Genomic DNA, 25,035 nt, shown 5'->3' with positions numbered 1-25,035 from the left:
CATTTCTTGGCCATGTTCCTGGAGTCATTTCACCATTGCCTGGTGACAGCTTCTCCTTATTTTTAGTTTTATTCAGACAGTTACCAACAAAGTTCTCCACAACAACATCACCAACAATCAAAACTTACATACAGCAAAATGCAAGTGGTTTACACCACATATCTACAATCTTGCGAGACATATTAACAATCATTTTGAGTCTGTACTTGTTAGCAACAGACAATAAGAAATAAAAAGTAATAAAGCAGAAAGTTGATGAATGACTTTCACCATGACAGTACCATTGATCTTCTCATCTAACTCGAGCAAATTAGCAGAAATAGTGAGATGAAATGACATCAGGACAAAACACAGACGTCTCTCAGCCACAATCGTTTGTTTTTCCCTCTTGGTTTCAATGGGAAGCAAAAACACATCCCTTCCAAACAGTTTCTTTGTGTGTATTTTTCAGGTATGGGTCCGGTGCACATGAATGAAGTGGAGTGCTCTGGATTTGAGAAATCCATCACAGAGTGTCTCTTCAACAAAGAGGCTCTCGGTTGCAGCCATGAGGAAGACGCAGCTGTCAGATGTAACGTTCCTGCTATGGGCTTCCAGGAGTCGGTAAGCCTCAGACTCTGCAGCAACATGACCAGAATGCACCAAATGTTTTTAACCTAGGTTTAAAGAAAAAAAAATCTTCACACAGCATTTTAAGAGTATTAAAAAACTACATGCACCAAATGTCACCCGAAGTATCACTGATTCATGTAACAGTAAATTTTTAGCCTTTAAGTCGGCTCCTCTGTTGTGTTTTACATGCTTGTAGCTGCGCCTGAGTGGGGGTCGTAACCCCTATGAGGGCCGTGTGGAGGTGCTGGTGGAGAGGAACGGTTCTCTGGTGTGGGGGACAGTGTGCAGCGATGGCTGGGGAACCATGGAGGCCATGGTGGTCTGCAGACAGCTGGGCCTGGGCTTTGCCAGCAACGCTTTCCAGGTAGGAGTCGCAGCCAGGGGGTGGAAATCAGCCTGTTGGGGTTTCTCCTGAATTTAACAAGACTCTGGTGGTTTATATTGGATTTGATGCTGGGTTGAATGTTCTTTCAGTCTATCAATCATAGGCAATAGAAAACTAATCACAGGTTCTTCTTTTTCTTTTAGATCTCTCAAGTCTTGATCAATTTATTGCAGTCCCCAGTCCTTACTAATTACCTATTAACTATCTATGATAAAGAAAATATAATGGGGCCAAGTCATCGTTGTGTAAGTCACCCATACAGTTAGTCTCAAGCCTTTGCACTTAGTCTTGAATTAAGTCCCAAGTCAGGACTGAAAAGTCTCAAGTCATGTCTTTTTTGAGTTTCAAGACCTACACAAACATAGCCTTGACCACAGTGCTTTGTGCAACTTAAAAGTCAACAAAGCTGGCAGTTGTCACGTCTCCGTCTGTAATTTTGTTGTTGTGTTTAGAAGGGGGTTAATGTTAGTTGATTCTGGAAATAAAGGAAGATGAATTGATTTATGGATTCCCACTTTTTAAATAATATACTTTTTCATCTTTGGGTTTGGGGGAAGCTATGAAGTATTTTCAAATCAAAAGGTTGGGGTTTAAGTCTAAAGTTGAGAGAGTCTAGAGTCATCAAGTTTGTGACTTAAGTCCACACCTCTGGTTGCTTTATAAACAGTAACTGATTTCCAGAGGAATTTCTTGTGAAAACTTCTCCCTTTAAACCTGATCAAATATTGATTTACTTTTGACTCATCATTGGAAACATCATTCTCTATCTGTGTCTATTTTCCTTGTAAGTAATCCAAACTGAACAATCCTCTTCAGGAACATTCCCACAAATTATAGAGCTACATGTCACCTGATTTGCGAGGAAATTATGGGAAACTATGGGGCCTGTAAAATAAAGTGTTACCTGTGTACATGCACCTGCCCATTTCTACTGCACTGTGCTGGCTCAGCAGTAACCACCTGACGGAGCCTTGGAAGTTCCTTATCCCTGAAATAATATGGTTACTAATGAACTTCTCCTTCTTTGAAAAGCTTAAAGTATGTGACACTACAAATACAGTATTGCTGATTCTATTTAAATTAGATTGGGCTTAATTCATAGACATTTTTTCCAAAAGTTTACATTTGTAATATTTTACTATTACTCATAGTAGCATTTTCTTTCCCCAGCGAGAACTGTTTGGATTTCATTCCATGAAGCAGTTTACTTCCCCGACAGCAGCACAGTATAAAATTAAATTCCTTGAAGTTACTGAAAATGATATGCAGCCAAGCTATGGATGCCAGGACATTGTTTTGTGGCCAGTGACCGCTGGGGATAAAAAAATAAAATAAGCACAGAGAGAAATAAACAATAAAGCTTGTCCTTCTGGTCTAACTGGATCGCAGACGTCCATCTGGCACTGTGGAGTCACTAGAGATAGAAGACAGTGATGTGAGAGCTGTTCTCTGAATCCAGAGGGTCACCACGATCTGCCATCTCTCTGAAAAGCCCTACAGCGAGCCAAAGAAAACCCTAACCCCTCCAAGCTTCGAAATACAGTGTGTCTGCTACAGCAGCGATGTGTGATGTGATGTGAAAATAAACCCACCACGTCTCTCTCATAAAGAAACATTATGCAAGAATTGATCCTTGCTAAGTCCCGCCCCTTTTTGGTCTGTGCTCCAAAAGTTGCAAGCTTGGTGCCCAGTGGAACCTCGGTCAAATTTCTCCTTACCTGTTCCTGTACTTAGATATACTATATGCTAGACTCATTTATGTTGAAAAGAAAACCACATTAAAAAGATAGTTAAAAGGCCTTGCTGGGGGACCTGTAGAAACAGCATATATACTCACTTAGGTTGGCTTATGTAGGCAAAATGCTAACTAGCTAGCTAGCTAATCTATATTAATCATTAGTTCTTGAGTTACAACTAATGCTGCCAAATGCTAGCTACCCAGCTATATATGCTAGGCTTGTTTATGCTAAAAAGAAAATCAAATTATGAAGATGGTTAAAATATGTTGATATGTGGGACCTGCAAAAACAGAAGCTTGGTCAATCGCTTCCTTTCCAATATTCCTGTATTTCTTTCCTGTTTCCTGTTCTTAGATATGCTAAACCAAATTCTGAAGGTGGTTAAATGACGTTAATGGTGGACCTGTAAAAGCAGCATACAGTCACATCTTATGTTAGCTAATGTTAGCAAAATGCAAACTACCTAAATGACCAGCTAATATGTCACTCATTAGCCAGTTACATCTGATAGGTAATGTTAGCAGAACTGCAGCTAACTAGGTAGTGAATGTACAACAATCATTAGCTAGGTAGTTAGCTGGATTTTGCTAATTTTAGTTGTGACTATATGTTGCCTTTACAGGTTGTTAAAGTTTTATCTTTTTTCTTTTTTTTTTGTGATTTTGCAGAACTATAGTTTCTTAGTGCGATTCAGTACACTACTGTCCTAGCCTAGATATTGTTATGTACACGTAGAAAACATAGTAGTAAGACATATCAAGGCACAATATTATTTACATGGCTAACTGGGCTAACTAGCTAACAGCATCTACAGTTACAGTCAGCTTAGGAACAAGTAAAGCTATTTGTCCATCAGAAAACTACGACAAAGTAGCCACAGGGCATCAGCGGGAAAACCAGAAAACATTTTCTCCATAAAATATGAAGCTTTACGTTACGACTGTACCCGGCAACGACTGTACCCGGCAACCCAAGTTACATAGTGCAAGAACAATTGTTCAGGGTGCAGAGGGTGCTTTAATGTTAGAGGGTCCTATACTTTGATCTCAGAGGGTTTGTCTTCATTGTTTCTCGTCTCCCCCTCTCTGGTAAGACTCACGTTCTTCTCTTCCTTCTCAAACACTTTCTGTCTCCTATTAGGTCAAAATGACTGTCTGCACCAATTAGTGGCCTATTTAAATTAGCATCAGTTAGTCATTAGTCATCTGGGATCTCTGGTGTAGATTAAGTTCTTCTTGAAGGGCGTTGAGGACATGTTTTATTGACACTCAACCAGCGTCACATTCTGTACTGTGGCCCCCAGCTCTGCACTGAGTCACAGGCTAACCCTGACCAAACACAGCAAGGTGTTTGCATTCAGCTTCCTGTGTAGATTACAGTTTCAAATAGGAGTACGCACACACATCCAAACCAAAAGAGGACAGGTGCTGAACAAAAAGTAAGCAAATCATGAAATGAACAAATACATTTTTCGCCTGCTGCTCAGTTCCAATGTCCCAAATAAGGGGACATTTGAGCCCTGCAGCGTGCGAACCGTTTATTTGTTTATTTCATAGTTCAGGAGTTCTCCTCCAGAGGCCACTTGAGATCCTTGAAATTTTCCATTGAGGCTCATTTGAGCCTGATGGCTTCAAGTCCCGTCTGTAAAATAAAGAATGATACATTGATTTCACTCAGTAAGACTTAATAGTGAAAATCTACACCCAGTTTCAGTATATTTTAAGCAGCACCTTTTCAATTTTAGCTGTAGTTTGGCAGACAAAGTTGTCAAATTCATCTATAAGAAATCAAAAATCTATAAATTACAGTAATGTACAGGTATCAGTTTTGGTTGCACTGGTACAGATACATTTATTGTGTACCTGCCATTTGTTACATTAATCTTTTTTCTAGATAATATAGGACATGTTGCATTCTGTGGTAGTAAATCACTGCTAATATGTGTGACAATGAAAAATAACAAAGAAAAATATTTTTAAAAAAACACTATTCATGTTCATATTTAAAATGTAAAACTGCTATGAAAATTAATATTGAAATGAAAACTTTTCACATTCACAATTGGACTTTGGAAATAAGAATGAAAACTTGCACTTTTGCACTTTGAAACTGTCCTGATTTTAGCCCTTTTCTCATGAAAAATAAATGAAATGATCTTGTTCATGGTCATTTTTATAGAGGTTGGCAATGATAGATTTCACAAAAGAGGCTGATGAAATTCCATAATGATTACATTTTTCATTTTTCATTAGGAACGAGCTGAAGTCAGGACATAACCATTCAAATTCAAATTAAAAAGGTCATTTTACAGTTTAATTTAGGGATTGTTCATCCAAAAATGAAAATTCAGTCAGTATCTATTCACCATCAGGCGAATTTAAGGTTATATTTATTTTGTTAGTCCACAAAACACTGCTAGAGTTTCACAGGAAAACAGTGTTGCAGAATCTCCCAAACAGTGGAAGTGAATAGAGACCAGTTTTCAAACATAAAAAAAAACTGGATATAAAAATATAAAATGCCTCCATACTGTTCGTCTGGTGCAATGCAAGTCTCCTAAAGCCCCAACATGCTGTTAGCACACCGTCACTTCACACACGTACAGTTCAGACAGTGTACACGTGAACGTGACTCCAAGCTAAGAATCTACAGTGAAGATTCAGGCTGAAAACATGCTGTAAATGACATGTTTTAAGTCAACTCGGCATGTTGGGGCTTTAGGAGACTTGGATTACACCAGACGAGCAGTATGGAGGCATTTTATGTTTTCATTTTGTTGGGGTTTTGTTTTTGTTTTGTTCTTTTAACATTTGAAAACTGGTCACCATTCACTTCCACTGTTTGGGAGATTCTGCAACACTGTTGACTGAATTTTCATTTTTGGGTGAACTATCACTTTAAAGTTGTCTGCCAGTCCAAAAATTAGAAATATTTTGTCTTTATTACAGGAATGTTATACTTAGATGTGCACTAAAAGTGTACTAAAATTATTCATTATTATTCATTTTACCTTTAACTATGCTTTTTATTTTTTCACATATCATAAGTTGTGAATTCAAATTAAGAAATAGAATAAATATTAATATCAGCAGCTATATTCTTCCAGAGACTCACTGAAGACTGCTGTTCAGTAAATATAAAGCACTTTTCTCCTTTAGCAGGGATGAATGTGGCATTTCAAACAGTTTTCAGTGCAGTGTGATAATAGTAACAGCAGGTCATGAAAGACTACAGAGCCGTGGAATGAAGAACAGCTTTATGAGTGGAAATAGTAAAATAACGGTTTCTGTCTGATTATAGGATGTCAGCTTTACCTGAAGGCAGGAAAGAGAAACACTATGTTGTAATATGGGTGAAATTATTATGTTACTGCGTTATGCTGGGCTCATTTCTTCATCCGACAGCTGCATAACACATTAATATACTCCAGACGTGGGAACAGAAGTTGCACAGCCCACGCACCACATGATCAATACCACCAGTGTCCCATGCATGATGCTGTAAATTGATAGAGGGCGCCCTCTAGTGGTTGAAGTGGAAAATCACCTTTCTTCATGGACCTGTGAAAATATTTAACGGTATTCACAAAAAAGGACCACATGTATGTTCGGCACCATCACAGTAAAATATTCAGTGTTAATGCAGTGAGCTGGTCTTTACCATCAGACAGTTTTGCAGATATTAACTTGTCATTTTAGCGTCCCATTGTCTTCTGAAAAATAATTTTGCTGGTAAAATAGTGTTGGAGAGAAGCTAGTACTGCATAGCAATGATGGATCAACTGATATGATATGTTTTATACAATAATAATTCATGAAGTTCTTATTATATAATTATTTTAAAGCAGCTTCTAATACTCTTCAATCTGAGCCAAACAAGTGAAAGAATTTTATGATGTATAACTGGTATCAGTGGTCTAAAAGCATATTATATATGGAGTATATTTACTCCAGTAGTACTTAATTACAGCTTTGAGTACTTTTTTTTATTTTCTCCTACTTTACACTTCTGTGCCTTTTTTTTTTCTTTTTCACGTCACTACAATTTATTTGACAACTATACATTCTAGTTAGTTTAAATTAGAGCTGCGATGATTAATTGATCAAACAATTATTAAATTAATCACCAGCTATGTTGATAATAAATTAATCTATTTGAGTAATTTTTTTTTAAAATAAAAAATCAAAATACTGTGATTTCAGCTTCTTAAATTTGAATATTTCCTGCTTTCTTTCCTCTATTCCTCTAAAGATTAGTCAATTAAATAATCAACCGATTAATCGACTATGAATCTAATCATTAGTTGCAGCCCTAGTTTAAATGTTCATCGACAACATGATCCATCCAACACGTAACCTAAGATTTAAATGTAGGACTTTTATTCAAAGTTGAGTATTTTTAGATGGTAGTAAGTTAAATGCCTGAAACATTTCTTCTAAGACAGCTAGTGAAATAATACATAATGATAAAATAATAAGAAGAAATAAGCATGGTGCTTAAAGGACCACTGTATAGGATCTACTGGCCTCTGAAAACATGAAAACATACTTTTGAATATGGGTGAAATAACACCAAAAACTACTGAAGGTACAATAATAACATGATAAAAAGTCAATTATGTAATATTTATTTGGCATAAAAAATGAAATGCATTGATATAAAACTGATGTGTACATGATTTTTTGCTCATTTAAAAAGTGTTTTTCCCTGTCACGTAAAGGTAGAATCAGTAGGAGTTGACTGTTGAGTCTCACAGGGCATCTCCCAGGGCATCAAATACAGATGTTTTGGGTGTCCAGAGCAACAACATAACAAGAAAATATAGGCGGAGGATTTCTTTGAGTATATACTTTCCCATGCCATGACCTAAGCATGTGCAATAATATAATATGTAATAACAATATGTTTCAATAATATGTAGCTAACTCGTTAGCTGTGGGTGCTGCACACTTTAGTAGGTTAGCTAGCTCGCATGATTACATGATATACTGTGTGTAATCAATTATAGTGTGTTATATGAGAGCTTGATGTCACTGTGAACCATGGGTCATGTTTTCCCAACAGGAGACGTGGTATTGGCCAGGAGAGGTGAGCGCAGACGCTGTGGTGATGAGCGGCGTCCGCTGCTCCGGAACTGAGATGTCTCTGTCCCACTGCCTGCATCACGGGGCCCACCTCAGCTGCCCCAAAGGAGGCGGACGCAACGCTGCTGGTGTCTCCTGCTCTGAGAGTGAGACACACAAATATAGATAATGTTGGAAAAATGTCCTCAGAAATCATGAAATGTTGCATCAAACAAAATGTGCCTGCTGTCTCTTAAAGATCCTGAACACAGTTTGGTCAGGAGTGAATGAGTAAAGAAAAGAAGTAATTGATGTTTCCACTTTTAATTCTGCTTAAAGAGCTTTTGCCGTTCAAATTGTCAGTTCACACGTTCGGTCTGAACAGCTTTGATTCTTTTGCTGTGCACATTGAGTTTTAATTCAACAAATGAAATGATTTCTGCCTCTGGAGAATCAACAGAGGGCTCCGCTGCTTGAAACAGAAACTACTCATTTACTCTCCACGCACCAGAGCTTTCCTGCTTTTTTTTTGCCAATGATAATCCAATTTCTGTGTGTTTCTAAATTTGTTTTGTCTCCGTCTGCGTCCCTGTGGTTTTTCTCTCGTCTGCAGCGGCTCCTGACCTGGTGCTGAACCCTCAGGTGGTGGAGCAGACCACCTACATGGAGGACAGGCCCATGTTCATGCTGCAGTGCGCGTACGAGGAGAACTGCCTCGCCTCCACCTCCAGCCAGGCTCCGGCCAACTCCTACCGCCGCCTGCTGCGCTTCTCCTCCCAGATCCACAACAACGGCCAGTCCGACTTCAGGCCCAAAGCCAGCAGGCACTCCTGGGTGTGGCACGACTGTCACAGGTCAGTGTCACAGAGATCAAGGACTCTTTTGTGTTCTTTCTGTAACTTTTATGTTCTCTGGTTTTATCCCAGATTATAATAACATGACAGTTCCACCAGAAGCAAACCATGTCTGTACAAGGTGTTTCTGTCAGGTCAAGCCTCCAGTTGTACAGGAAGGGATGTTTGGTTATTGAAATAGGTTTATTTTGCTTTCTTCTTGGATGAGACCATTAATACCACTCATATGTCCCTGCAGTACATACAGAGCTGCTTCCAGGCGTAGCATTAAAGGGATGTTCAGTCCCTCAGGATTTTACAGGCTTGTTTGGGGATTGTTGCAGCCTGAAATGCCTGATTTCATGGCAGCTTTTCTAAAAAAAAAAAAAATGTGCTGCATGTTGTGATGTTTTCAGGCGCTTTTTGCAATGAAATTGCAAGAACAAAAACAAAAATTATAATTCATTAAAAATCAAAAGCAACTTGTTCCAGGGAGATTAAAACCACACTCAGTTTAGCTTAGCAAAAAGTCTGATGATTACAAAAATTCTAACAAAAATATGCTTTACTTGTAAATGTAGAAGCTCACCTGGGGCGTATTCCACAAGATGCAAAATATTTTGGAGCTCAAACTCAAAAATAGCACTAAATTATAAAAAGAAGAAGTGCACAAAGCAAAGATGATTGTCCGTAACAAAACAGAGAGTTTGTTCATTGAGACATACAGACATATGACATTTGCATAGGGACAGCTTTGATTGGTGGAACTTGTGGGAAGCTACGATGACTGATCAAATTCGCAGGAAATTAGCGGTGGTTGGTCAAAACTGCAAGGTCATGCAGAATTCACGAGGATTTGTTAAATTTGCATGAATTGTTGCGATCACAGCTTCCTGCAGGGATTGTGGAACATGCACTGGAACTGATATTGATTTTTTTTCGGGGACTAAAATATGATTTGCTGCTGACCCTGTCCACAGCAGTACACTGCTCAGCTTCCTACACTGGAACTCCTGCGGCTTCTCGTAACTCGGGGCGTGTTGACCTCCGTCTACTGTAACTGATAACACACTGACTGTGGATAAGCACCTCACACAACCCCACATCCAATAATCCACACAATTTAATCAGTACATTAACAGAAATCAATAATGACCATTTATGCATTTAGGCTGAATTACATATTTAAACGTAACCACATAAGATTCACAGAGTGGATAAAAATTTCCATATTGGCATTTAAAAAGGAAACTTATGCAACCCGCCTCACAAAATCAATGAGCACGCTGATACATGATGTGTGCCCTGTGGGAAATGACGATGAATATCTTTTAAAATGAGGGCGATTCATCACGTAATATCTGTCTTAATCACAGACACACAGATACACAGAAGCATTTGTAGCCAGTTCAGAAACATGAATCAATTTAATTATAAAGCACGAGCATGAAGTCATTCATAATTAATTTTTTTTTTAGAAATAAGTCTTCTTAAGAGTCCCAATTATTGAGTCTGAACACCATGACATCATTTTTTCCTCATAATTGACTGATTCATCTCAAATTAGACTTAATTCAAGGAGAGAGAGGTGACTCAGCCCCCATCATGCCTCGTTTCTGGAGCTGCTTTTCCTTGCATTCGTCCTGCTGCCCTGTAATTGACTGTGTGCTGTTAGCTTAAGTTACTGTACATGGCGAGCGCTGCAAAAAGTCCCACATTTTTGTGGTTCCTGTGTTGGCTGGAGGAACGCTTCCCCGCTGGCAGCTCCACACAACTACCTGCTTTCAACATGTCCAGCCTATGGTTTCTTTGACTGGCAGGACCTAACGGAGCGTATCGGGGCCAAAATAAAAAAAAAACAGAAATGAATCACATGTGCCAATTTGTGAGAACATTGGTGCACTTTCTTCTGCAGAGACTAGAGCCACAGTAGACAACAAGACAAGCCATTGTTGGATTTGTATAACAGACTTTTGTGCTGCATTTTCAGCCTGACGTGCTTCTGTGTGTGTGTGTGTTTAGGCATTATCACAGCATGGAGGTGTTCACGCTCTATGACCTGTTCAGCCTCAATGGAACCAAAGTGGCAGAAGGACACAAAGCAAGTTTTTGCCTGGAGGATTCAGAGTGTGATGAAGGTGAGAACCACTATAGGATTCCTGCTTCAGCATCTTTTTTGTGATCCATTATTTAGTGTTTGTATAAAGAAGGGAGGCAACACGGAACCAAGAAACCGAGGCAGTGTGCATAGATAAAAACACAAAAGCAGACACAGAAACAGCAAACAGACATTAGCAAAAGAGAAAAATGTAACCTATTTATTAGGGCTGCAACTAACTATTCACTGTGGATTAATCTGTCAATTATTTTCTCAATTAATTAATGTTCATTTGTTTTGTTGGTGTTGTTTAGTTAAATGTTTGGTATATAAAATGTCAGAAAAGTGTGAAAAATGTCAGTCATTGTTTCCTAAAGATATTCAGTTTACTGTCATAGACCTAATATTCACATTTGAAGCTATAATATGTGATATTTCCACATTAAAATGTCTAAAAACGCTGTACATGTTGCTTTCAATATACCGAATAATTTCGTGTTTGAATTGTCAAACACAAAGAAATCCATAATTGATTACACTGCCGGAGTTTCACAGGAAAACAGTGTTGCAGAATCTCCCAAACAATGGAAGTGAATGGTGACCAGTTTTCAAACATAACAAACAACAGAATTAAAACATAAAATACCTCTATTCTGCTTGTCTGGTGTAATCCAAGTCTCCTAAAGCCCCAACATGCCAAGATATTTCCCTTAGGAGTTGGTGGAGACCAAAACAGAGCTAAAAGGAGAGTGACTGTAGGATTCATTTTATATTGTTTTATTGCAGGTATTGAAAAGAGGTATGAATGCGCTAACTTCGGAGAGCAGGGTATCACTGTGGGCTGCTGGGATACCTACAGGCACGACATCGACTGCCAGTGGGTCGACATAACTGAACTCAAACCTGGAGATTACATTTTCCAGGTAAAGTCCCACATTCACAAGTTCTGTCCGTTATCTTCCACACCGCAGCCTCTCACTGTCACCCCTGACATGTTCATGCTCTCCTTCTCACAGATAATAATTAATCCAAACTATGAAGTACCTGAGTCAGACTACTCCAATAACATCCTGAAATGCAGATGTCGATACGACGGCCATCGTGTGTGGATGTACAGCTGCCATAATGGTAAGAGCTCGCAATATCTGTAACAGCTACTGTCCCTTTAATGCTGATCATCTAAGAATTGAAGCTTACTCTACTGTAAGGCTTAAACTTAAACTTAGTCATTATTAAGCACATGTAGTTGCAATTTGATGTGGAATTAAAGTACATGCATAAAATTAGCAAGTTTTAAGAGCACGAAATACACACCAATGCATTACAGTAGTACTCTGTACTTTAAAGGTGCAATGTGTAAAATATGGCCGGAACTTAAGTTGAAAAGTTTTAAGGCAGTTTTAGCAGTGAGAGGCATCTGTGAGGCGACTCACAGACACAGCAGAGAGACAGACAGACAGGGAGAGCGAGCGCTCTCTCAAAGTCCAGCATGGTGAAACTCCTCATAAAGTCAGTCTAACATTAATGGATCATGTGGTCAGTTTTAGCTGAAAAAGGTATGTAAACTTCATCAAACACTACTGGTGATATGACCTGAAACGAGCCTCTATGTCTGGATGCATCTGTGCATCGTAGGTACGCTCCGGTAATTAAACAAATTGCACTACATCTCTGAATTCAGCCAGTTTTTCACCATTTCGTGCCACAAATTGCCACTTGTTTCACTGTGGGGCATACAGTAGTCACCGCTTCAATTTTCACCTAACATACTTACTATAGTTGTGTGGTAGTACCAAATCCTGGGGTGATCGCATTTTCATTTTTATCCCCAAATAATATAGATTACCTATTGTTTTCTTTTAACAACCTGTCTGATCGCCTAACCACTCATGCTTCCTGCCCCGATGGACTTTGCTTTGTTTGCTATGCTGAAGTTTTATATCTAATTTATTAAGGGGGGTCTTCACAGGGCAGAAATCCTCTACATGTATCAGTGCAGCTGTTTGAAACTGTTGTGAAACAGGTACAAAGTGTGTGGGTGGTAACTCCGTCCGTCTCTTGTAGGTGGCTCACTGAGCATTGAAACAGAACAGACGTTCCCCGGCCTCCTCAACAACCAGGTGACCCACAGGTAAAGACGAAGAGGAGGAGAGGAGCCGACCGGCCCTCACCCCTCCAGCAGGGAGGCCGCCTGAAGCCCACCAACCACTACACATCTCCTTCTGTGGTGGATTTCTCATGCCTGCCCTGGTCGAACCATCTTATTATGTTGTCCCTCATCCATGAGGCAGCAAGCTCTCTTTGACTCCCCCCCCCCCCCCCCCCGCCAACAGAAAGAATATTAGATTCCCCCTCCTGTCCAAACAGAGGCAGCTACAGTCTTACCACCACCACTGCCAGTCTTCCTGGTTAAGTTAAAGAGAACGGCGAAGCTCTCTGTGTGCCCCGTGACTTTTTTTTTTTTTTTTCTTCTTTTTTGGGTATGAGTGATGAAATAAACCTGCAGAGAAGAGGCAGGTATTTTACATGAGGTGCAGCACCGGAGACTGTCATCAAGACTGTGTCCTCTTTGAAGTGAACCCTGCTCCAACACTTCTTGTCCAGAGCTCACCCTGCTGGAGAGTTTGAATGTCAGGTCGCCTGAGGACTGAGAGGAATCATCAGTAACAACAGCAGCAGCCTGTATTTGGAAATAAATGCAGTATTCTTCCACTTTTCAACAGTTTCATGAAGTGCCTTTTACATACTTAAGTCCACATACACTGAGGTTATGTTACTAATGTCAGTTATTTAAGCTGAAGGCGCAAGTTTGACGTCTTCACAGAGGAGCTGCAGCACAAACAAGTCCTCACACAGCCCATTCATCACCAATGACAAGTGCTAATTACCTGATTCAGCTCCAAGGCCAATCCAGCAAGTGCCTTAAAGTGCCAAAAGCCTTTTAACTTTTGTATAATTTTTAATAACTGGAGTATTTTCTTCGAAATTGCTCTGGAAACTAGTTGCACTACAATCCTTTGTGGGCGTCGGTGTTGCAAAGTGTGTTGGAAGCAATTTCAGTTAGTCCAGAAATAAATTTTGCTCACAGATCTGCCTATAATTTGCATGCATTTTCTTAGGCTTTAGGTTCGACTAGCACTGTTAAAGGGGCAGTTCACTCCTGAATCAACAATACATATTTTCCCTCTGGCAGAAAGAAAGTAGTTCCTACCTGAAACTGCTCACTCTTTTAATCTTTGTGGATTATCTTGAGTAACCAGATCATGATTTTTTTGAAAGAGACACTGGTTTTAAATTTTGGCACTTTGAGCACCATAATCCAAGTGTCATGGTGCTCAAAGTGCCAAAATTTAAAACCAGTGTCTCTTTCAAAAAAATCATGAGAGAGAGAAGAGAAGGTACGATCAATGCTCCATGTCTCCAAAACTCTGCAACTCACACCAAAACAATTTAGATTGATTAACAGTACTACAGACCAGGTGTAAAATATGTATTTTTGATGTGGGGGTGAACTGTCCCTTTAAAGTCCCTTTAAGTTGGTGCCTGGACAGCTTTTTCAAACTGACTGAGATCCACATCAGCTCCCAGACACCATCTTATTTGGATATATTCACAACTCTCTCCTCTTTATATGTTAATGTAGCAGTATTTTGCTTTTGAAGCTAATATGGGACCTCACGTTTCTTTTCTCCTTTTTCATTTCGGAAAGTTGGCAATATAAGACATAATTAATTAGCCCAGTATTTGTGCTTTTCAGGTTTTTAAACTGTGTAAAGGCCTGGTCACCACAGCATTTAAAATTGCAAAATTTCAATTAATTCCAATTACTGTCATTAGTTAATTCGCTTGCAAGGACAAAGTAATTCTCTATGAATGTTTTGAGTCCAGTTCAGCGTTAATTAATTTGACCCTTAAATTTACACTGTTGGACAACAACAAACCTTCTTGACAGTTTTGACTTTGGAGGAAATGGACAGCCGAAAGAGTCCATGATGGAGGAAGCTACTGTAGCTTATTGCACAGTTCACTTTGATTTAAGCTCTTCTGTCAGAGGAGCTGCTCCATAAAACAGGAATGGTTTGCAGTCAGTTATGAGAAATACACGTATGTCTTTTGAACACACTTGTCATCCTGTTAGCAACTGAGCAAGGCTGACAAGCTAATGAGTCTGCTAACTGATCATTAGCAAGCTTGTTAGCTCTGAGAGCTTTTTTCTTCTTTAGTAACTTTTTAATTGAATGAAATGGTGTAAAATACTGAACAGAATGCAGAGGGGGAGTTTCTCAGTTTAAACAGGTGTTGCAACATATTTGGTGACCTGTCACATAAACGCCATAAAGTGTCTTACATCTCCTATTTAGCCGGTGCAGTTAGCCTCGTGTGTCAATCAGAGCTGAGAGTAAAGGTTAAGGTAGGCCACAGAAGATTTTCAGATTTCAGACTGGGCTGTGGCATTCTTTGGGGAATGGCTGTTCTATGCTAACCCCTAACCCTGTGGTTCCCCTGCAGAATCATGTAGATCATATTCATTCAACTGTGTTCATTCTTTATGTCTTCTCATTATGGTCTTCCACAACCCCCAGTTTGGGAACCACTGCCCCAACCTAACCCAGTATGTGCTACATAGAGCTATATCGGACCCTCTGTCATGTTCTTATAACGTGTCGAAAATTAGGACTGATCTATATGCAAAACAATATTATAGTGGTTATTTTGACATACTTTACAGTTGCAAGTTGGAATGCATTTTCTTATATTTTCATTGAAAAATATAGAAAAATGATGATGTGATTTTGCTAGAATCTGAACAAAACATGCATGTTCCCTTATGCCTGGAGATTTATAATGGATTTATAATGGTATGTCATGACACTTTTATCTTTATCAAAATATTGCTGCTCCTGCAATTTTGATATTGTACCTCATTCATCAATTTTCAGTAATATTTCGATTAATTGTGCAGCCTTAATATAAGTCTGGCTAACATACAGTAGGACCCCAGGGACAGGAATAAGAATGATCTCGACTTCTAGAGCCAAACATTTTGCAAAGATGCACACATTAATTTGTACCACTTTCTGTTGTGGCCAGACCTTAAAGCAGTAATTTCACTGTTCTGTCACAGGCTTTACAAATATCTTATTCTAACGTCTTCTTCATATCTACTGTACAAGCATGGACCTTAGCTTAGCTGAACAAGCCACTAACCAACAGGGCAGTTAGCAGGGTAGATTGCTAATTATCTTGCCAGTTATTTCACGTTGTACATCTTAAAAAATGTACCAGCACTGCTAATAAATCACTGTCTGATCTTGGCTTGTGAGCTACAGTCACAAGAGGAAGCTTGTTTACTTGTGTTCATGCCCCCGTCGGCTCAGCTGTCAATCGAACGCTGGCCGGCGTGCCCGCTAGCAGGCCTGAAGGCTTAAGGGCATTTCTGATGTTTTCCAAAGGGCTTTTTTTTTCATATGAATCATAAAAATATTAGCGATACATTTAAACCTCATATCAGCCAGTGGCACTCTGTCGGCTCTACAGGAGGATCATAGGACTGTTCCATGGTAACATGAGTTCAAATAAATTTGCTCCCACTGCTTTATTACCAGGAACAGAAAAACTGATTTCTACCATCTTCTCATAACCGAGAGAGCATTAGAACTTCACCCTGTTTAGACAGAGTTGCAGTATTTGTTTTTTCTCCTCTAGACAACATGAGTAACTTTATTGTTATTGAAGTTTTTTTATTTTTTAAACAGTTTTATTCCTCGTTTTAAAATTACATTAGGTACAATAATGTGTTTGTGAATCTTATTTTATTGTACATTTTATAATGGTGCTATCAAACTGGTCCTCTATTTTCTGAGGGTACAGTACATGTTGAACAGCTACATTATGTATACTAACAGTATACTTGAACTGAGCGTAAGAAACATTGTGCTTTGTGTGTTAAGCTATAATAAAGGTCTGAGTTACGGAGCAACCATATCCTTGCTATTCAGTGTTATACTCATTCTTCTTTTTTTCCTTTGAGAAAAAAATATTTATTTGCATGTAATCACTTTTCAGCATCACCCTGCTGATACTGATTTACAGTAACTGCAGTTTACAGTTTCTGATGGATGGATGGATGGATTTCAGATGTGTTTTTGTTGGGTAATTATTTCAGTAGTGGAGTCGACTTCCTTATATTTTCAATTACATAATTTATTTAGAAATAATGTATCGGCAGGGACAAAATCAAATCAAACAATCTATTAATCAATCAGACTTTATTTCTTTATTCAGCAAAGAGTTTGCAATGTAATGGTAAAGACTAAAATAAGAACAGAACTCCTTAAACTCAAAATAGAATATAAACTGAAATCAATCAATAAATATGTAGATAAATAATCATAATTAGCAGATAAAATAAAGATATGGCAGCCACGAAAACAGATTAAGATGTATAAACAAATTCACCATAAATAAATAAAGGTTTATTAAAAGCCAGGCTAAAAAGGTAGGTCTTGAGTTTGTTTTTAAAAATATCAACACTCTGTTGCCCTCAGGTTCTCAGACTGTTCCACAGATGTGGACCATAGTAACAAAATGATGCCCTCACCGTTTTTGGGTTTTCGTTCCAACTTTAGGGATGATTAAAAGGCCTCTACCAGAAGACCTGAGGGTTCAAGAGGGTTCATAAAATAAAAGCAAATCAGATAAATAGGTAGGACTAAGATCGTTAAGAGTTTTATAAACCAATAAAAGTGTCTTAAAATCAATTCTGAAGCACACAGGAAGCCAGATGAGAGACCTTAAAATTGGTGTAATGTGTGATCTCTTTCTGGTCCTCATCAGCATATGTGCAGCTGAGTTTTGTAATAATTGTTATTCAACAGTATTTTTTGTCAGTTCTGCAAGTAATACAAGCATGCTTTAAATCTGTAAAACATTTTTCTAAATGAGCTTCATGAAAACATGACAAAAAATTAACTTATGCCATGAAAATTGCTTAAATAGTGGCGAAAAGACTATGTAGGCTACAACTACGGCTTCAGGTGCCCAACAAGACAATGTGTCTTTTTAAGACCAAAGTTAGCCTAATAATGAAATTCTATACTATGACACATTATAACATCATACTTTACTATGACACATTATAACATCATACTTTACTATGACACATTATAAGGTCATACTACACCATGACACATTATGAGGTCATACTGTACTATGACAAATTATGAGGTCATACTATACTATAGCATAACATCATAGTATACTATGACACATTATAAGGTCATACTATACTATGACAAATTGTAACACCATAACATACTCTGGCATAACATCATACTATACTATGAGACATTATAACATCATACTTTACTATGACACATTATAAGGTCATACTATACTGTAACCGCCTATTCTGGAAGGGTCGCAGGGGGCTGGAGCCTATCCCAGCTGACATTGGGCCAGAGGCTGGGTACACCCTGGACAAATCGCCAGTTCATCGCAGGGCTGACACATATCAACCACTCAGTCACACTTACGGGCAGTTTAGAATTACAAATTAACCTAGCATGCATGTCTTTGGACTGCGGGAGGAAGCTGGAGAACCCGGACCCCATATTAAACTATGACTCATTATAACGTCATACTATACTATGACAAATTATAACAACATAAAATACTATGGCATAACATCATACTATACTATGACACATAAAATCATACTTTACTCTGACACATTATAAGTTCATACTGTACTATGACACATTATAACGTCATGTTATATTATGACAAATTATAACATCATTACCATGCTATGTTATAACATCATACTATACTATGACACATTATAACGTCATACTATACTATTATACATTATAATATCATACTAAACTATGACACATTATATGGTCATACTATACTATGACATATTATAACGTCATACTGTACTATGATAAACTATAACATCATACACTACTATGGCATAAAGTCATATTAGACTATGACACATTACAACATCATACTATACTATAACAAATTCTAAAATGATACTATACTATTCTATAACATCATAGTATACTATGACACATTCTAATATCATACTATACTATGTCAAATTATGTCACCATAACATACTATGGAATAACATCATACTATACTATGACACATGATAATGCCATACTATACGATGACAAATTATAACACCATAACATAGTATTGGATAACATCATACTATACTATGACACATTGTAAGGTCATACTATACTATGACACATTATAATGTCATACTATACTATGACAAAATATAACACCATAATATACTTTGACAAATTCTAACATGGCGGCACGGTGGTGCAGTGGTTAGCACTGCCGCCTCACAGCAAGAAGGTCCTGAGTTCAATCCCCCAGCTTGCTGGGGCAGGGCGGAGTTTGCATGTTCTCTCCAGGTTCTCCGGTTTCCTCCCACAGTCCACAGACATGCATGCTAGGTTAATTGACTCTAAACTGCCCGTAGGTGTGAATGTCAGTGGTTGTCTGTCTATGTGTCAGCCCTGTGATGAACTGGCGACTTGTCCAGGGTGAACCCCGCCCCTCGCCCAATGTCAACTGGGATAGGCTCCAGCAGCCCGCGACCCTTACGGAATAAGCAGTTACAGAAAATGAATGAATGAATGAAATCCTAAAATACTATACTATGGTATAACATCATACTATGACACATTATAAGGTTTTACTGTACAATGATAAACTATAACATCATCATACCATACTATGGCATAACGTCATACTATACTATGACACAGTATGAGGTCATACTATACTATGACAAATTATAATGTCATACTATACTATGACAAATTATAACATCATACTATACTATGGTATAACATCATACTATACTACGACACATTATGATGTCATACTATACTATGACAGATTATAACGCCATACTATAGTATGACAAAGTATAACACCATAACATAGTATTGGATAACATCATACTGTACTATGACACATTATAACGTCTTACTCTAGCATTACATATTATAAGGTGATACTATACTATGACACATATGGTCATACTATACTATGACACCTTATAATGTCATAATATACTATGAGAAATTATAATGTCATACTATACTATGGCGTAACATCATAGTATAATATGACACATTATAACGTCATACTATAACATGACAAATTATAACATCATACTATACTATGGTATGACATCAGACTATACTATGACACATTATAACATCATACTATGACAAATTGATAGTATTGGATAAAATCATACTAAACTATGACACATTATGAGGTCATACTATACTATGCCACATTATAATGTCATGCTATACTATGACAAATTATAACACCATAACATACTATGACAAATTCTAACATCATATTATACGATGACACATTATAACGTCATATTATACCATTACACATTATAAGGTCATACTATACTATGACACATTATAACGTCATACTGTACTATGATAAACTATAACATCATACTATACTATGACACATTATAAGGTCATACTATACTATGACAAATTATAATGTCATACTATACTATGGAATAACAACATAGTATACTATGACACATTATAACGTCATACTATACTATGACAAATTATAACATCATACTATACTATGGTATAACATCATACTATACAATGACACATTATGATGTCATACTATACTATGACACATTATAACATCATACTATACTATGACAAATTATAACACCATAACATAGTATTGGATAACATCACACTATAGTATGACACATTATAATGTCATACTATACTATCACACATTATAAGGTCATACGATACTATGGCAAATTATAACATCATACAATACTATAGCATAACCTCATACTATACTATGGCCCATTATAAGGTCATACTATACTATGACAAATTCTAACATCATACTATACTATGGTATAACATCATACTATACTATGACACTTTATGACTTCATACTATACTATGACAAATTATAACATCTTCCTATAGTATTATATATTATAAGGTCATAATATACTATGACACATTATATGGTAATACTATACCATGAAACATTATAATGTCATACTATGACCAAATATAACACCATAATACACTATGACAAATTATAACATCATACTATACTATGGTATGACATCATACTATTCTATGACACATTATGAGGGCACTTTATACTATTACACATTATGAGGTCATACTATACTATGACACATTATAACGTCATACTGTACTATGATAAACTATAACATCATACTATACTTTGACACATTATAAGGTCATACTATACTATGACAAATTATTATGTCATACTATACTATGGAATAACAACATTGTATACTATGACACATATAACGTCATACTATATTATGAGAAATTATAACACCATAACATACTATGACAAATTCTAACATCATAATATACTATGGTACATCATACTATACTATGACACATTATGAGGGCACTTTATACTATTACACATTATGAGGTCATACTATACTATGACACATTATAACGTCATACTGTACTATGATAAACTATAACATCATACTATACTATGACACATTGTGAGGTAATACTATACTATGACAAATTATAATGTCATACTATACTATGGCGTAACATCATAGTATAATATGACACATTATAACGTCATACTATAACATGACAAATTATAACATCATACTATACTATGGTATGACATCAGACTATACTATGAAACATTATAACATCATACTATGACAAATTGATAGTATTGGATAAAATCATACTAAACTATGACACATTATGAGGTCATACTATACTATGCCACATTATAATGTCATGCTATACTATGACAAATTATAACACCATAACATACTATGACAAATTCTATCATATTATACGATGACACATTATAACGTCATATTATACCATTACACATTATAAGGTCATACTATACTATGACACATTATAAGGTCATACTATACTATGACAAATTATAATGTCATACTATACTATGGAATAACAACATAGTATACTATGACACATTATAACGTCATACTATACTATGACAAATTATAACATCATACTATACTATGGTATAACATCATACTGTACTATGACACATTATGATGTCATACTATACTATGACAAATTATAACATCATACTATACTATTGTATGACATCATACTATACTATGACACATTATAACGTCATACTGTACTATGATAAACTATAACATCATACTATACTATGACACATTATGATGTCATACTATACTATGACACATTATAACATCATACTATACTATGCCAAATTATGACATCTTCCTATAGTATTACATATTATAAGGTCATAATATACTATGACACATTATATGGTAATACTATACCATGACACATTATAATGTCATACTATGACCAAATATAACACCATAATACACTATGACAAATTATAACATCATACTATACTATGGTATAACATCATACTATACTATGACACATTATGAGGGCACTTTATACTATGACACATTATGAGGTCATACTATACTATGACACATTATAACGTCATACTGTACTATGATAAACTATAACATCATACTATACTTTGACACAATATAAGGTCATACTATACTATTACAAATTATTATGTCATACTATACTATAGAATAACAACATTGTATACTATGACACATATAACGTCATACTATATTATGAGAAATTATAAAACCATAACATACTATGACAAATTCTAACATCATAATATACTATGGTACATCATACTATACTATGACACATTATGAGGTCATACTATACTATGACAGATTACAAAGCCATACTGTAGTATGACAAAGTATAACACCATAACATAGTATTGGATAACATCATACTATACTATGACACATAATAAGGTCATACTATACTATGACACATTAGTAGGTCATAGTATGACACATTGTAACAACATACTATACTTTGACACATTATGACGTGATACTATACTATGACAGATTATAACGCCATACTGTAGTATGACAAAGTATAACACCATAACATAGTATTGGATAACATCATACTATACTATGACACATTATAAAGTTATACTGTACTATGATAAATTATAACATCATACCATACTATAGCGTAACGTCATACTATACTATTACTCATTATAATGTCATACTATACTATGACAAATTATAACACCATAATATACTATGACAAATTCTACTATACTATGGTACATCATACTATACTATGACACAGTATAACGTCATACTATACTATGACAAACTTTAACACCATAACATAGTACTGGATAACATCATACTATACTATGACACATAATAAGGTCATACTATAGTATTACACATTATTACGTTATACTGTACTATGATTATCTATAACATCATACTATACTATGACACATTGTGAGGTCATACTATACTATGACAAATTATAATGTCATACTATACTATGGCGTAACATCATAGTATAATATGACACATTATAACGTCATACTATAACATGACAAATTATAACATCATACTATACTATGGTATGACATCAGACTATACTATGACACATTATAACATCATACTATGACAAATTGATAGTATTGGATAAAATCATACTAAACTATGACACATTATGAGGTCATACTATACTATACCACATTATAATGCCATGCTATACTATGACAAATTATAACACCATAACATACTATGACAAATTCTAACATCATATTACACGATGACACATTATAACGTCATATTATACCATTACACATTATAAGGTCATACTATGCTATGACACATTATAACGTCATACTGTACTATGATAAACTATAACATCATACTACACTATGACACATTATAAGGTCATACTATACTATGACAAATTATAATGTCATACTATACTATGGAATAACAACATAGTATACTATGACACATTATAACGTCATACTATACTATGACAAATTATAACATCATACTATACTTTGGTATAATATCATACTATACTATGACACATTATGATGTCATACTATACTATGACACATTATAACATCATACTATACTATGACAAATTATAACACCATAACATAGTATTGGATAACATCATACTATAGTATGACACATTATAATGATATACTATACTATCGCACGTTATAAGGTCATACTATACTATGGCAAATTATAACATCATACAATACTATAGCATAACCTCATACTATACTATGGCCCATTACAAATTCATACTATACTATGACAAATTCTAACATCATACTATACTATGGTATAACATCATACTATACTATGACATATTATGACGTCATATTATATTATTATACATTGTAACATCATACTGTACTATGATAAACTATAACATCATACTATACTATGACACATTATAAGGTCAAACTATACTATGACAAATTATAATGTCATACTATATTATGGAATGACATCATACTATACTATGACACTTTATGACTTCATACTATACTATGACAAATTATAACATCTTCCTATAGTATTATATATTATAAGGTCATAATATACTATGACACATTATATGGTAATACTATACCATGAAACATTATAATGTCATACTATGACCAAATATAACACCATAATACACTATGACAAATTATAACATCATACTATACTATGGTATAACATCATACTATACTATGACACATTATGAGGGCACTTTATACTATTACATATTATGAGGTCATACTATACTATGACACATTATAACGTCATACTGTACTATGATAAACTATAACATCATACTATACTTTGACACATTATAAGGTCATACTATACTATGACAAATTATTATGTCATACTATACTATGGAATAACAACATTGTATACTATGACACATATAACGTCATACTATATTATGAGAAATTATAACACCATAACATACTATGACAAATTCTAACATCATAATATACTATGGTACATCATACTATACTATGACACATTATGAGGTCATACTATACTATGACAGATTATAACGCCATACTGTAGTATGACAAAGTATAACACCATAACATAGTATTGGATATTATCATACTATACTATGACACACAATAAGGTCATACTATACTATGGCACATTAGTAGGTCATACTATAACACATTGTAACAACATACTATACTTTGACACATTATGAGGTGATACTATACTATGACAGATTATAACGCCATACTGTAGTATGACAAAGTATAAAATCATAACATAGTATTGGATAACATCATACTATACTAT

General features: G+C 36.0%; 1 protein-coding gene across 1 annotated transcript in view; it reads left to right on the top strand.

Moving 5' to 3' along the window:
* Positions 1-13,450, top strand: part of loxl2b (lysyl oxidase-like 2b) — a 55,080-nt gene extending 41,630 nt beyond the window's left edge. Inside the window, exons 7-14 of the mRNA XM_084729205.1 lie at positions 452-603; positions 809-976; positions 7,801-7,966; positions 8,413-8,653; positions 10,655-10,770; positions 11,517-11,653; positions 11,747-11,858; positions 12,795-13,450. Of these exons, the coding sequence (XP_084585331.1) occupies positions 452-603; positions 809-976; positions 7,801-7,966; positions 8,413-8,653; positions 10,655-10,770; positions 11,517-11,653; positions 11,747-11,858; positions 12,795-12,865 (1,163 nt within the window). The 3' untranslated portion in view covers positions 12,866-13,450. The remainder of the gene's footprint in view (positions 1-451; positions 604-808; positions 977-7,800; positions 7,967-8,412; positions 8,654-10,654; positions 10,771-11,516; positions 11,654-11,746; positions 11,859-12,794) is intronic.
* Positions 13,451-25,035: the final 11,585 nt, after the last annotated feature.

This window comes from Lutjanus erythropterus, chromosome 10 (assembly GCF_056507025.1).
Source record: "Lutjanus erythropterus isolate fLutEry1 chromosome 10, fLutEry1.hap2, whole genome shotgun sequence".
Classification (NCBI taxonomy): Eukaryota; Metazoa; Chordata; class Actinopteri; order Lutjaniformes; family Lutjanidae; genus Lutjanus; species Lutjanus erythropterus.
Note: the sequence above shows the minus strand (reverse complement) of the source record. Positions and strands in the feature narration are given on the sequence as shown.